Raw genomic sequence first — 14,428 nt, 5'->3', positions numbered from 1 at the left:
TAACAAAACTAGGATTGAGTTGTAATAAATTTTTTCCAAATGTAATAAAAAAAAAATGGCTCCAACTTTTCCAAATGTACATTTTTTTAACAATTCAAAATATTTTCCTTGAAACTTCTCCAATTCTACATTTTTTTCTTGAGAACAATTCTATATTTGAAACAATTCCAAAAGTAGACATTTTCCTTTTTGGAACCATTCCAAATGTAGTAAAATGAAGGTTTCAAAAACTCTGAATTACCTATGAAAGCTAAAGTCTCTTTTCAATTTACAATAAACATAACCGATAAGGGTATACATTTGTCTAACAAATCCATAAATCATACTAATATGCCAAAACAATCAATTTCGCAAATCAATATCACACCTATCACATATATAATTTGAAATACAATACCCACCATACTACTTTTCATTCAAAATAAAAATCAATAGGCTCTGATATTCATGGAAGAAAATGAACTCTTCATCCACGTATCTCAAGCATTGGAAACTATTTTAATTTTTATTAAGAATTAAAACAAAAGCAATCAATACTAGAGTTTTGTAGAGACCCTAGCTTGCAAGGAAGTTTTCCAAACTTAGATAAATGAGATTAGCCTAATTTGTTTTAAATTAATTGATGGAAGGCATAAGCTATGTCATTTAGGTCAAAATCCCGCCTTAGGTTAATCATAATCATACATTTTATTTATTTTTTACTATACATGTTATATTTGGAAAAGTTTGATTAGGTTGTTTCCTAATAGAATTAAGATAATTTCTTAATAAACATGTACATTTGAGTATAATTATTATGCTTGAAAATAAATTGGAAAATTAAATTAGGATATTTATTTCTTAAATTAATATATGATATTTACCTAATAGGACTAAGGTATATTCTAATATGATCCGAGTTTAAAAAGCTAGAATTTTAAGATTATTTAAAAAGTGAATTAGTTTATAATAGGATTAAAGACAATTTAATTCACGTATGTTCATTAATCTAGTAATTAATAGTTAATTAAAGATTAATAAATTTCAAATAAAAATTCACGGTAAGGAAACTCTGTCTAATAAAGGTTCCGGCTAGGATGAGGTATTTAAGCAGACAGAAATGGAACACCTCTCTTGGGAACTGACCTCAAAGTTTATTTAGTCAAATTTTATTTAATTTCATTAAGCATGTTCATAATCATAATGTGATTAGTTTTTTTTATTAGTTTAAAAACTTGATAATTCACATTAAAAACAATCCAACCAACCTAAGGGTTTTTGAAGGGAATGAACCCTTCATCCACATAGTGGAAGCATTGAGAACCGTTTTGATTTTTATTAAGAATTAAACAAAAGCAATAAATATGAGAGTAAAAAACTCTATATTTGTAGAAACCCTAGCTTACAAGTTCTTGAAGTTTTCCAACCATGCAAAAGCTCTTCAACATTCCACGAGATCTTCTTTGCTATGACTCGAACATAAGGTCAAGGCTTGTGGGAGCCTCTTGAAAGAAAATCCCTAAAGGATTGGAGAACAATAGTTTCGAGAATTCTCTTGAGATGTAATTTCATTCTCCAGAGAAAGTGGAAGACATTGATGTATTTTGGCTCAACCCGAAGGTCCTATTTATAAGGACTCTTGGAGAATCTTTGTCAAATAATATATTTACATATTTACATATCAAGATATCCTAATATGTATTTCATTAATTTCAATCTCATTCAAAATTCAAATATATTTTTATTTAATGTCTGAAAATACATTAATTGATTTAATATTTAATTATATTAAATACAGTAAATATATTTTTTCTTTTTAATATATCTAATATATTAAATATTAATTTAAACTCTTCCCATTAATATATTTTTCTCCATTTATATTTAATATATCTAACCTATTAAATATTAATTAGAATACTTTAAATTAAATATATTTTCTCTATTTATTTAACCTATATAATATATTAAATATTAATGGTTCAGCCTTACTATAATCTAGCCAGAGATCTTATCAACATACACATTATAAGCTCTAATGATATAAAATTAATTAATTAAACTCTTTAATTAATTAATTTCTATTTATTAACTATAGGCCACTCCACTATAGACCTAGAGTTGCATTCTTACGCATGGTAGAATAAGTTATGTCCATTGATATAACCATTATAAGCAAGTCGGTCCTTCACGAGTTGTTCATAATTACAGATGGGTCAAAAGTCCGTTTTACCCATGTAATTACATCTTTCACCTTAAGTACCACTGATTCTCTAATGAACAATTTGTCTATGATCCAATCATAAACCAAGTCCCTCTCGGGCCAATGAGAGGGTGGGATCCCATTGTTCAAGTCCCGAAATCAGTACTTAAAGAACAACTCATCTACTTCCCTTATATGGAAAGGAGTGAATTTCATCTCATGATATTATGTTCCCAACTCCCTATTTGATCAAGTCCCCAAAATAGTAGGCATATTGAAACGGCTAAAAGAGCCATTCTCACCCATGTAAATTAAAGGACAAGCCCTCACAGGCATGAGTTCATAACTCACTCAGGATTAAGATCGAGTCCCATATGATCATCATGTGAAATATTGATCTTCTTAATTAACGGATTTATAAAGAGATTAAATATTTCTTGGTCCAATCTTATACAAACTCATTGTATAGGATACCCCCACTTACATGTCTCCACATGAATGATTTGGATCAAATCATTTGTAACGATTACAAAGTGAGCTGTATCAATAGTGTTACCAAGATAAGGCACCCAACCTTATCCATATACTATGGACTGTTTAGGTTATTACTTGAATATGATCCTATTGTATGTCAACCACATACTGTTCAAGATTATATTTATAACATTGGATTCTCATTAACAATTAAATTACAAATAAAATAATATAAATTATTGTTAAAAACTAAATAATTAATTATGAGGCTTTGGGCATAAATCCCAACATCATATATAATGATATGTGTGAATTATTTGTGAATCAGTATGCTTATGTTATGTTTATGTATATGTTATAATATGTGAATTGTATGATAGTACTTACGGTGTGATGTGTTCAATGATATGTTTGAGATATGGTACGAGAAGGATGCACTAAACGCATTGTAACGATAGAAGTAAGATATGTTCACGAAACGTTAAGGTTAGGTTACGTCTCGAAGTGCTATGGATATGAGAGATTGATAAAAGAATATGGTTAGGATATAGGTAGAAAGGGATGAGATTGTTGGTGTTAATATAACACATGCGGAAGCAATTTGGATCTTAGGCACTTTTAGAACATCAATTATTGTAAATGACTAGCATGTTCATAAGTATTAAAACTTAATGAGTTTAAATACTAACCTTTTGTAGTTCAAACTCCTTTTGCCTCACGAACCGATTTCGAACCACCACTAGTGTCTTCTCCACTATTCTCCGGCCTTAGAACGGGATTGTGGAATCCGGTGAGTGACTAAACTTGGGAGGGATTTTGTATACGTGAAAGAGAGTGCTTGTGAGAGGTTTTTCATCAAGATGAAGAATCCCTTCCAAGTATCATGATCACTCTATTTAAAGAGTCAAGTTTGCATGTTCATGCAAACTTGAGATCACCAAATTTTGACACTTAAAATTCCACTCAAATGTTTGGGATTATGTGGCAAGCATGCATGTTTGAGTTAACCAAATTTTGACACTCAAAATTCCACTCAAACTTGTGGGGTTTATTTGGCAAACATGCAAGTTTGGTTAAACCAAATTTTGACACCTCAAAATTCCACTAACATGATTTTTCCATTAGATGAAAGTCAACATTTTGACTTTCTTCATTTTAATTAGATGAAAGTCAACATTTTGACTTTCTTCATTTTAATTCAACAATTAATTTGAATAATGAATTTCAAATTAAAGTAACATTAAATGATTAATTAAACTATTTAATTAATATTTAATATTAATTCAAATGCCAATCCCAGTCAATTCCGACACATAATTGATTAAGATATTTAAATCTTATTTAAATATCTCAGATTCTCTCTTTTCGTTTATTTCGTAAATAAAATAAAATTGCGGTTAAATATATCGTATATATGTAACGCATATTCCCTAATTTGAATTCGAACACTTCGAACTCACTCGTCACACTGTTCTATGGTTTAGTCCGATATGAGCTAGCAGAGGGACCTAATGGACCTATAGATCATGGGCTCCAACGATTCAAGATTAACCGATTAAACTCATTAACCTGGTTAACCAACATTCGTTAACTACTAGGACACTCCACTATAGCCTAGTAGTTGCACTCCCCTCACTATAGATATATTTCTGTCCATCTGATATAACCATGATTAGTAAGTCGATCCTTCACAGGTTGTTCGTAACTAGAGCTGGGTCAATTTACCGTTTTACCCCTGAAGTTACTTCTTGTTCCTTATGTCTCACTGATCCTCTAATAAACAATTGGTTTGTGGTCCAACCAGTAAACCGAATCCCTCTCAGGCCAATGAGAGGGTGGGGCCCCTTGTTCAAGACCTGGAGTCAGTGCTTAAGGGAACTACCTCTCTTCTATCCCTAAAAGTGGGTAGGAGTGAATTCCATCTTGCACCCCACGTCCCCAGCCATTCACCCAGTCTTACCCCTGAAATGGGAGGCCTATTGAGTCGGCGAACTAGAGCCACTCTCACCCATGCAAATCTAAGGATAATTCCGAATAAACAGGAGTTCATGGTTAGCTCAGGATTAAAACCGAGTTACCTAGGTTATCGAATGAAAAGAAAATCAGTCTCAACAGTAAACGACATTATAAAGTGAGAGTGGTTTTCTTCATGGTCCGATCTTATGCAATACTCATTGCATAGGACGCCCCCACTCACATGTCTCCACATGTACAATTTAGTGATCACATTGTTTATATCATATACAAAAGTGGGCCGCATCCATAGTGTCCCCAGAATAAGGTACTCAGCCTTATCCTTATACTATAGATCATTTTGACTATATACTTGAACTTGATCCACTCTTATGTCTCTACATATAGTTCAAGTAATCATACTATAGCCAGAGTGTTCTTAGTTTATTGGATTTAGATTAATGATCGTAAAGTTCACTTTATTCAATAACAATCTTTACTGAATAAATAACAAACTATGAGTTTACAAACTATGAGTTTTAGGACATAAAACCCAACAGAGATTATGATAGATTGATAGAACAATAGCGTTAGGGTATGACTGTGATAGGTATAAGAATGTTAAGGCTATGATAATTTAGGGAACAATATGACCATGAAGTGTTTACGATATCATATGATTATGATATGACATGTGAATGATGGATGTATATATATTGTGAAATGATATGAAGACGATATGAAATATGTTATGGTACGAGATTTGTGATATATTAACATGTTTATGATATGATGTATTGTGATGCAATATGTTATGGTATGATACGCATATGATGAAAATTATTATGTTTGAAAGCATGAAATGTTATGATATGATACACTTATGTAATTTGAATGATATGATATGATTGACATGCAAAACGACGAACTAGCATAAAATACAACCCTAGCGTATGCATGAAAGATATGATAAGTGATATGAAAAATGATATGAGATGTACGGAACGCTAGTGGGGTTGTATTAAATGATAATGAAAATGAAAAAATGTGGGGACTTCATGCATTATTGTGTGCTCATGCATTGGGGGATACTCCTTACCCTTCATGATAGTACGGACGCGTACGTTACGAGGCAGGAATACGATCATTATAGTTATCATAATGTTGTGATGACCGAGCAGGAATACGATCATTATGTTTATCATAATGTTACGACGATCAGGTAGGGGTACGGTCATTATGGTTAACCTAATGTTGTCGTGACGGTTACTAGTTCTAACGGGTGTCTGGCCTAAGGAGCTCTCGGAGTATGCTCGCTTGACAAGGAAGGTGGCCCAGTGGTGTGCGAATTGACTAGTGAGTCCATACTTGCACGTATGAGCTGTGTATAAAGTATATGGTACACATCCAAATTACCCGTTAGGACAGTACCATAGGAAAATGGATTTAAATGATAGGTCCCATCATTGTATTAACATGTTCTTGCATTTAATCCCAATAGTAGGGTCACTTATTGAGTATTTCTTTAAATACTCAAACCATGTGCTACTACATTTTTTAGGTTAAGGCAAGGCATTCCTGTACGGCTGACGACCGCATTGCAACTCAAGACCATGGCACATGCATAGGGTAGTCGTATTTATTTTCTTAGACTTGGTTTAGAATAGGATGTTTTTTAATTTAAACGTTTATTTATTTTATTTAGCCTTTTGTTGTGTCGTTTTTAAATATGTTTTCAAAACACGTAAGTTCATGGCTGTGTTTTAAGTTCAAATGTTATGTTTTATGAAAGTTTAAATAAAGTATTTCCGCATTCAATGTTATGATATGTATACAGTAGTGACCTTAAATCAAGTAGAAAATTCCGGATTGTTACAAATAAACTTCACGATCGAACTAGAACTAGAGATGTAACACCTACAATAAGAATTAGCTGCCCATGTAACACCTAAAATAAGAATAAGGAGTATAGCACCTAAAGGATCGAAGGAAATGAATTAATGGATTAAAAAAAAAGTCATTTCAAAGACATTATCAATCATTAAAGGAGTTAAAAAAGGCATTTGGAGAAGGATTAGAAAAGAAAAAGTAAGCAAAAAGGAGGAAAATGTCATTTTTCTCATTTTTAAGAAACTTTTAGAATTGAAGAAATGACCAATGAGGGTTAAATAAAAAAAAAAAAAAAAAAAATCAGATTTTTTTAGAAAAAATATTAAAATAATAAAAAGTAGCATATTACAAAAATGCCTATAAAGTTCTACTTAATTACATAATAGCCATCGAAGAAAATCAGATTTGAATTCTATAACGTCCATTATTATCTGTATCATCCCATTCAACCGGTTAGATTGAGCTGAAATTTGAACATGTTTGAGAAGACTCACAATTTCTTAAACAGATAAATGCATTCAAAAGATGTGTTTTTACATTCTTAGGTTCTTAAACTTTAATTAAAAAAAATTTCGAACCATTTTCTATCCCATCTTCCTTCAAAAGATTTATTTAAAATAAATTTTTAAAAGCAAAAATCACCTAAATGCCCATCACCTAAATGTTCAAATATAAACAAAATGAGTAATACTTAAATTCATAATGTTAGACGAACACGACTCTCCTATATGGTATGATATTGTTCACTTTGAATATAAGCTCTAGTAGCTTTGCTTTGGGCTTCCCCAAAATGACTCATACCAATGGAGAGTGTATTATTAGATTATAAACCCATGATAATTTCCTAAATTAGTCGATGTGGTACTTCCATCATCCAACACATAAATCATACCTTCGATTTCAGACCGATTTAGGTGATTCAAAAGCTTATAACAAAAAAACAATAACGTTTTGAGCAACTTTTTCTAAACGACGCTGGACCAAAAATTGCTCCAAACTTGTCATATTTGAAGATTGAAATCGATTTTCTATACTTTTTTCCAAGAAACCTCAAGCCCTTTCTTTCCTTTTCTTTTCCTTCTTTTATTTTTCCCTCTTAACTTCTAGAATGGTAACCCATCAATTATTACTGCATAGGGACAGTTGGGGAACAACGAACTAACTCAATTGATAAGGGTCTACTTATTATAGAGAAGAGATGTGTGTTGTCACCATCTATGACTATTGACATAATAAACAATACTATTATGAGAGCTTTGATTGTGCTTAGCAAGCCTGTCAGGTATTATTGTGAGAGCTTTAAATAATGTATAGTAGCAAACTTGTTAGGTACTATGGAGGGAGCACCGCTTAACACTCAATAGTAGACATTATGGAGCTTTTTGAAATCGAAAAGATTAGGGTTTTAAAGACTTAATGCTCAATAGTAGGCATTACGTGAGCCGATATCATAAAAGTATCCAATTCTATGGCTGTGCAAACTAACGGTTGAAATATGGAGCATGCTCCCTATTTATATTAAAAAACTGAGATATATATAGTAAGTAGTATATCTGTTAAAATTATATATAGTAAATTGAAAACATGTATATCCCATAGACACAACTTTAAAAGTACTTTCTCCGTCGTTATACATGAAGTATCAATATAAACTTTTACCAATATTCCTCATTGCATTTTTTCTCTCCTATTTCTTTGTGTTCATCTAGATCGAGTGTGTGCATTATTGTACGATCCTAACAACTTGTACGAGGCGAAATTCACCCCGATCTGTGAACATAAAAAACTTAAAAGAAAATGCAGATTAAAGACTATCTCCACCGGAAAGATCTTCACCTTTTAATGAATGCAGATTATTTTGGAAAGTAATAGAACATGCCAACTAATTTGTGGACTAATAATTGAGGCTGTAGTCCAATTCTGTCGATTCAACATAAATGTTGGTTGTGTTGGACATTGAATTTATTAGGAGTAGGTGATAGTTATAATTAAACCTTCCACTTTAAAAAATAAAAAATAAAAAAAAAAAATAAAAAAGCATCGTTATAATAATGTATGCAAACGGAACCAACATAGAACATTAGAACTCTTTAGAGTAAATTTTTTTAATCATTTTTTTAATAATTCATTGGNTTTTTTTTTTTTTTTTTTTTTTTTTTTTTTTTTTTTTTTTTTTTTTTTTTTTTTTTTTTTTGAAGTATAATGAAAATATTGATTATTTTCTCTTGATTTTATTTATATGTGAAAATGTTGACGTTGATACGGAGGCACATAAAAGTAATATCCTCGTCTATATAACAAAAAGACATTTGTGTGAAAAGGTACAATTTCGAGAGTGAAAATGTGGAGACTTAAGCTGGGAGAAGGAGCAAACGATCCATACTTGTTCAGCTCCAATAACTTCGTGGGAAGACAAACGTGGGACTTTGAGGTTGATGAAGGCACTCCAGAAGAGCGAGCTGAAGTGGAAGAAGCCCGCCAAAATTTTTATGTGAATCGCTTCCAAGTTCAATGCAGCAGTAACTTTTTTTGGAAATTTCAGGTTTTCTTTAATGATTGCATAAATCATTTTAAGTATTTATCTATTTTAAGTTTTAAACCTTTTTTTAGTCGTGTTTTACTTTCCTAAGTTTAAATCTAAATGGGAATAACTACCGTGTTTAGTTATTTAATATATATTTTTTCCGATATCAAATATAGTTTGATAGGTTTAAAAAATATGAAATTTAATTTATTGTAGCTCCTCTATCTTCCTACCATTTGCATATTCCATTCGTACTCACCACCAGTTGCATAAGCTAGAGCGGAGAATGAATCCATTTTTATAAGAATGTGGAAACTTTTTCCTAACAGATCCGTTTTAAAAACTTTGAGAGGAAACTCAGAAGGAAAATCTCAAAGAAGATAATATCTGGTAGCGGTAGACTTGAATTGTTATAAATCGTATTAGAGGCAAATACGGGGCGATGTGCCAGCGAGGAGGCTGAGCCCCATAGGAGGTGGACACGAGGTGGTGTGCCAGCAAGAACGCTGGACTTTGAAGGGGGTAGATTGGTGGGAGTCCCACATTATTTGAAAAAGGGAATGAGTGTCAGCGAGGACGCTGGCCCCGAAGTAAGGTGGATTGTGAGATCCCGCATTCGTTGGAGAGGAGAATAAAACATTTTTTATAACTGTATGGAAATCTTTCTATTATATACACGTTTTAAAAACCTTGAAGAGAACTCTCAAAAAGGAAAATTTAAAGAGGACAATAAAACAAATGAGAGTAGGTTGGAAATGAAGTTATAATAAGTTATTGAATATTATGAGAATGCAGGTTCTAAGAGAGAGAAATTTCAAGCAAACAATTCCAGTAGTGAAAGTGGAGGAAGGAAGAGATGGGGACGAGAAAGTAGCATTAATTAAGAAGGAAACAGTGACCATTGCACTGAGAAGAGCCACCAAATTCTTTGCAGCCTTACAAAGCCACCATGGCCATTGGCCTGCTGAAAACTCTGGCCCTATGTTTTACTTCCCTCCACTGGTACTCTTCCTTTTTCTATTCATTTTATCTTATATAATTCTACCACAATATTACCCTTTTCTTTTCTTTTCAGGTATTTTCGTTGTATATTACGGGACATCTCCGCAACATATTCTCAGAGCACTACCGAAAGGAAATCCTTCGCTATGCATATTGTCATCAAAATCAAGATGGTGGATGGGGATTGCACATTGAGGGACAAAGTTGTATGCTTTGCACTGTTTTTAACTATATTCAACTCCGTTTGTTGGGGGAAGAACCTGACAAGGATGAGTGTTTTAGAGCTCGAAAATGGATTCTAGATCATGGAGGTGCTATTTATATACCTTCCTGGGGAAAGATCTGGCTCTCGGTTAGTACTATTTATATACGTCTATACTATTTTATTTGAAACCGCGTAACTCAAATTTAACGAACTAAACTTCTAATTTAACTATGTAGATTCTGGGAGTTTAGGAGTGGGAGGGAGCAAACCCTATGCCTCCAGAGTTTTGGCTGTTAGGAAAATTACTTCCTTTCATTCCTCAAAGTTTGTTTTGCTATTCTAGATTGACACTTCTTCCTATGTCGTATTTATTTGGGAAGCGATTCGTTGGAACTCTTACCCCTCTCATTCTTCAGTTACGCCAAGAAATCTATACTCAACCTTACAATCACATTAAATGGAGTCCAACACGCCATTATTGTGCAAAGGTAAGTTCCTAAACCATTCAATCCTCCCTACAAAAATGCATAAGTAAAGAGATTATAGAATTTCTACACAAATCAATATTCATCATTTCAAAAGGTTTGAGATTTCTATGTGTAGAAATTTATCATTTCCATTTCAAGTACGGTATGAGACTTTGATTATTTTGATTGAATTGGATATGATCATGCAGGAAGACAAATGCTTTGAACGTTCATTATTTCAGAAGCTCACATGGGATGCTATTCAATACTTTGGAGAACCCATTCTTAATAGCTGGGCCTTTAAAACGATAAGAAATAGAGCTNTACGCCAAGAAATCTATACTCAACCTTACAATCACATTAAATGGAGTCCAACACGCCATTATTGTGCAAAGGTAAGTTCCTAAACCATTCAATCCTCCCTACAAAAATGCATAAGTAAAGAGATTATAGAATTTCTACACAAATCAATATTCATCATTTCAAAAGGTTTGAGATTTCTATGTGTAGAAATTTATCATTTCCATTTCAAGTACGGTATGAGACTTTGATTATTTTGATTGAATTGGATATGATCATGCAGGAAGACAAATGCTTTGAACGTTCATTATTTCAGAAGCTCACATGGGATGCTATTCAATACTTTGGAGAACCCATTCTTAATAGCTGGGCCTTTAAAACGATAAGAAATAGAGCTCTTCAAGTAGCTAAATGTCATATGGATTATGAAGATCATAATAGTCATTACATTACAATTGGATGCGTTGAAAAGGTTAATTTCATACTTGTTTTTTCTTTTATAGTTAATAACATTATAGGAATAAATGTAATTGAGCTAATATGGTGGAGGGGTATTGAACATGCAGCCATTGTTTACACTTGCTTGTTGGGTTGATGATCCTAATGGAGAAGCTTATAAGAAACATCTTGCTAGAATCAAAGATTACTTATGGATTGCTGAAGATGGAATGAAGATGCAAGTAAGCATTACCCATCATTAAATACTTTGCTAATTATAAATAAATAAATATAATCTTTGGTCTTAAAATGTCAATTTCAATCCAACATTTAAATAGATTTATGACACATTGTTATAAATATACATAGCAAATAATAAGAGAAATATATAAAGGACTAACATATAGTCAATCATGAGCAGAGTTTTGGTAGTCAATCATGGGATGTTGCTTTTGCCATTCAAGCACTTCTTGCAACAAATCTCCATCATGAATTCTCGGAGACACTTAAGAAAGGGCATGACTTCATTAAACAATCACAGGTACTAAATTTTTTTAATTTGAATAAATATTTTTTATATTATTTAAATGTATTCTAATATAAAGGTTAGAGAGAATCCTTGCGGTGATTTTCGAAGTATGTATCGTCACATATCAAAAGGAAGTTGGACATTCTCTGATCAAGATCATGGATGGCAACTTTCTGACTGTACCGGAGAAAATTTACTGGTATTTTATTTTGTTTTCATAGTTTTCAAAAAAGATATTAAATTACTAATCTCTCATATATATATATATAAATGACGTGTCAGTGTTGTTTGAGATTTTCGACCATGCCTTCCAACATCGTAGGAGATCCCATGGAACCACAATGGCTTTTTGAAGCTGTGAATGTCCTACTATCCCTCCAAGTAAGGATTGTAATTTCGAATTTGAGTTAGAATTATCTTTTTCTTGTCAACTTGGGGATGAATTGCTGAATTTTGTTGTCAAATAAATAGGCAAAAAATGGTGGAGTTCCAGCTTGGGAGCCTACCGGAGTTGTACCATCGTGGTTTGAGGTAGCTGAAGCCTTATTCCATATATAACTATTTTGTGAAGCAATACTTAAATACATAATAAGTCATCACAACTAATTAATATAATTATTTTTCAGCTATTGAATCCCGTAGAATTCTTAGAATATACGGTATTGGAGCTCGAGTAAGTAGACAATTTAAGAATATTACTTGAAACATATTACATACGGATAAATGACATTGAACTGATTATTATTTGGTTTGTTTTGGTAAAATTAGATATGTAGAATGCACGTCATCGTCGGTACAAGCACTTGTTCTGTTTACGAAACTATTTCCAAATCACAGAAAGAAAGAGATAGAAACGTTTTTAAGTAAAGCAGTGAAATATATGGAAGAAACGCAGAAAGAGGATGGATCGTGGTATGGTAATTGGGGAATTTGTCACATTTATGCAACATACTTCGCTATAAAAGGATTAGTGGCAACTGGAAACACTTACCATAATTCCTCAACCATACGAAAAGGTGTGGAGTTTCTTCTTAAAATTCAATGTCCAGATGGTGGGTGGGGAGAGAGTCACATTTCATGTACGCAGAAGAAATACATTCCTCTTCCAGGAAATTCTTCCAATCTCGTTCAAACTTCTTTTGCTTTAATGGCTTTGATCCATTCTCAGCAGGTTTGTTTTACCATCTTTTACTTTATAATTATGTAAAGCTTATATATAAAATAAAGAAATGATGTATGTATGTAGGAAAAGAGAGACCCAACTCCTCTTCACCGTGCAGCAAAGCTATTGATTAATTCTCAACTGGAGGATGGTGATTACCCTCAACAGGTATGCTATTGTAATGTGTGTTTTGGTTAAACTATAACCTTTATGATACTAAAAGAGAGAGTTATTTGTATGCAGGAGATAGGTGGAGTATTTCTAAACAATTGCATGCTACACTATGGACTGTATAGGAACGTATTCCCATTGTGGGCACTTGCAGAGTTTTGTAATATGGTTTCATTGCCATAGTTTCAACCAAATTTATGTAACATGCTTTCCACTTTTATTCATTACATTTCCATATACTATACATGTCACTCGATACTCGAAATTAAGGGAGAGACCAACCGATTATACCATGAAAGCTTGTAATAAGAGATAAACAATGTTCATGTGGTATATGAAATTTCATAAAAGAATTTTATGGGGTACAAAATGTATGATATAGCTAAGCATTACTATACGAATTTGTAAATGCCCCAGGTCACTTCTCTGTGGCTTCATGACTCCCATACACTCTCTTGCCTATATTAGCGACATCATTCACCTAAAAAAATGTAGAAAGAGATGATTATAAGAATACTCTGTAATCAACCTACTTGTAGGCTCTTTTCACGTCCTTAACCTGGTAAGTATCTATGGCCTTTACTTTGGGTTCTAGGGAGTACATACTAGGTCCTAAATCATTATTTTATACAACTTAGGTGGCTTACGTTACTTATGCAGTGAATGATCAGTGTCCTAAATTGAGGTACGACCTCATAAGTAAAACTGAGGGGTCAATAGGGTTGGATCGAATCTGTAAAGCTCTCTAAACATCATTCGTGGAGGGTAGCTAACAACCCTTCCACGGGACCATACCACCAATAAAATTTGGGGTTGCGATCCCCTGTGTGTCGGTTAGCTACGAGGTCAACTTATGTGGTCCACACTCTCCAGCTCAAGAACAGATTTACGACTTAGAGGTCCTGTTTAGGAGACCCTTAGTTATCTCCACTAGGTTGGGCACGAGTCACACTACCCTATTCGACTAAGCCTAGCTCGATTGTAACAAAAAAAAAAATGTTGTAACATTCCTCAATCCCGCACTCATAAAACTTCCTCCTCATTCCCCTCAAAAACAAAAAAAAAAATAATATAATAATAATAATAATAAATAAATAATAAAAAAAAAATCAAATTTCTTCTTGTATACCA

At 32.8% G+C, this 14,428-nt stretch overlaps 1 protein-coding gene across 1 annotated transcript; it reads left to right on the top strand.

Annotated features, from left to right (window-relative positions):
- Window positions 1–9,812: 9,812 nt before the first annotated feature.
- LOC111783869 (beta-Amyrin Synthase 1-like) lies at window positions 9,813–13,637 on the top strand. The gene is given in 13 exon segments (XM_023664702.1): window positions 9,813–10,025; window positions 10,099–10,377; window positions 10,467–10,718; window positions 11,281–11,469; window positions 11,564–11,677; window positions 11,857–11,976; window positions 12,041–12,163; window positions 12,247–12,345; window positions 12,436–12,495; window positions 12,591–12,637; window positions 12,733–13,135; window positions 13,211–13,294; window positions 13,370–13,637. Coding segments are annotated over 13 exon segments (2,094 nt in total). The 3' UTR covers window positions 13,481–13,637.
- Window positions 13,638–14,428: the final 791 nt, after the last annotated feature.

This window comes from Cucurbita pepo, unplaced genomic scaffold (assembly GCF_002806865.2).
Source record: "Cucurbita pepo subsp. pepo cultivar mu-cu-16 unplaced genomic scaffold, ASM280686v2 Cp4.1_scaffold000109, whole genome shotgun sequence".
NCBI classification, from domain to species: Eukaryota; Viridiplantae; Streptophyta; class Magnoliopsida; order Cucurbitales; family Cucurbitaceae; genus Cucurbita; species Cucurbita pepo.
The sequence above is the reverse complement of the archived record's forward strand: the minus strand, read 5'-3'. Positions and strand labels throughout refer to the sequence as shown.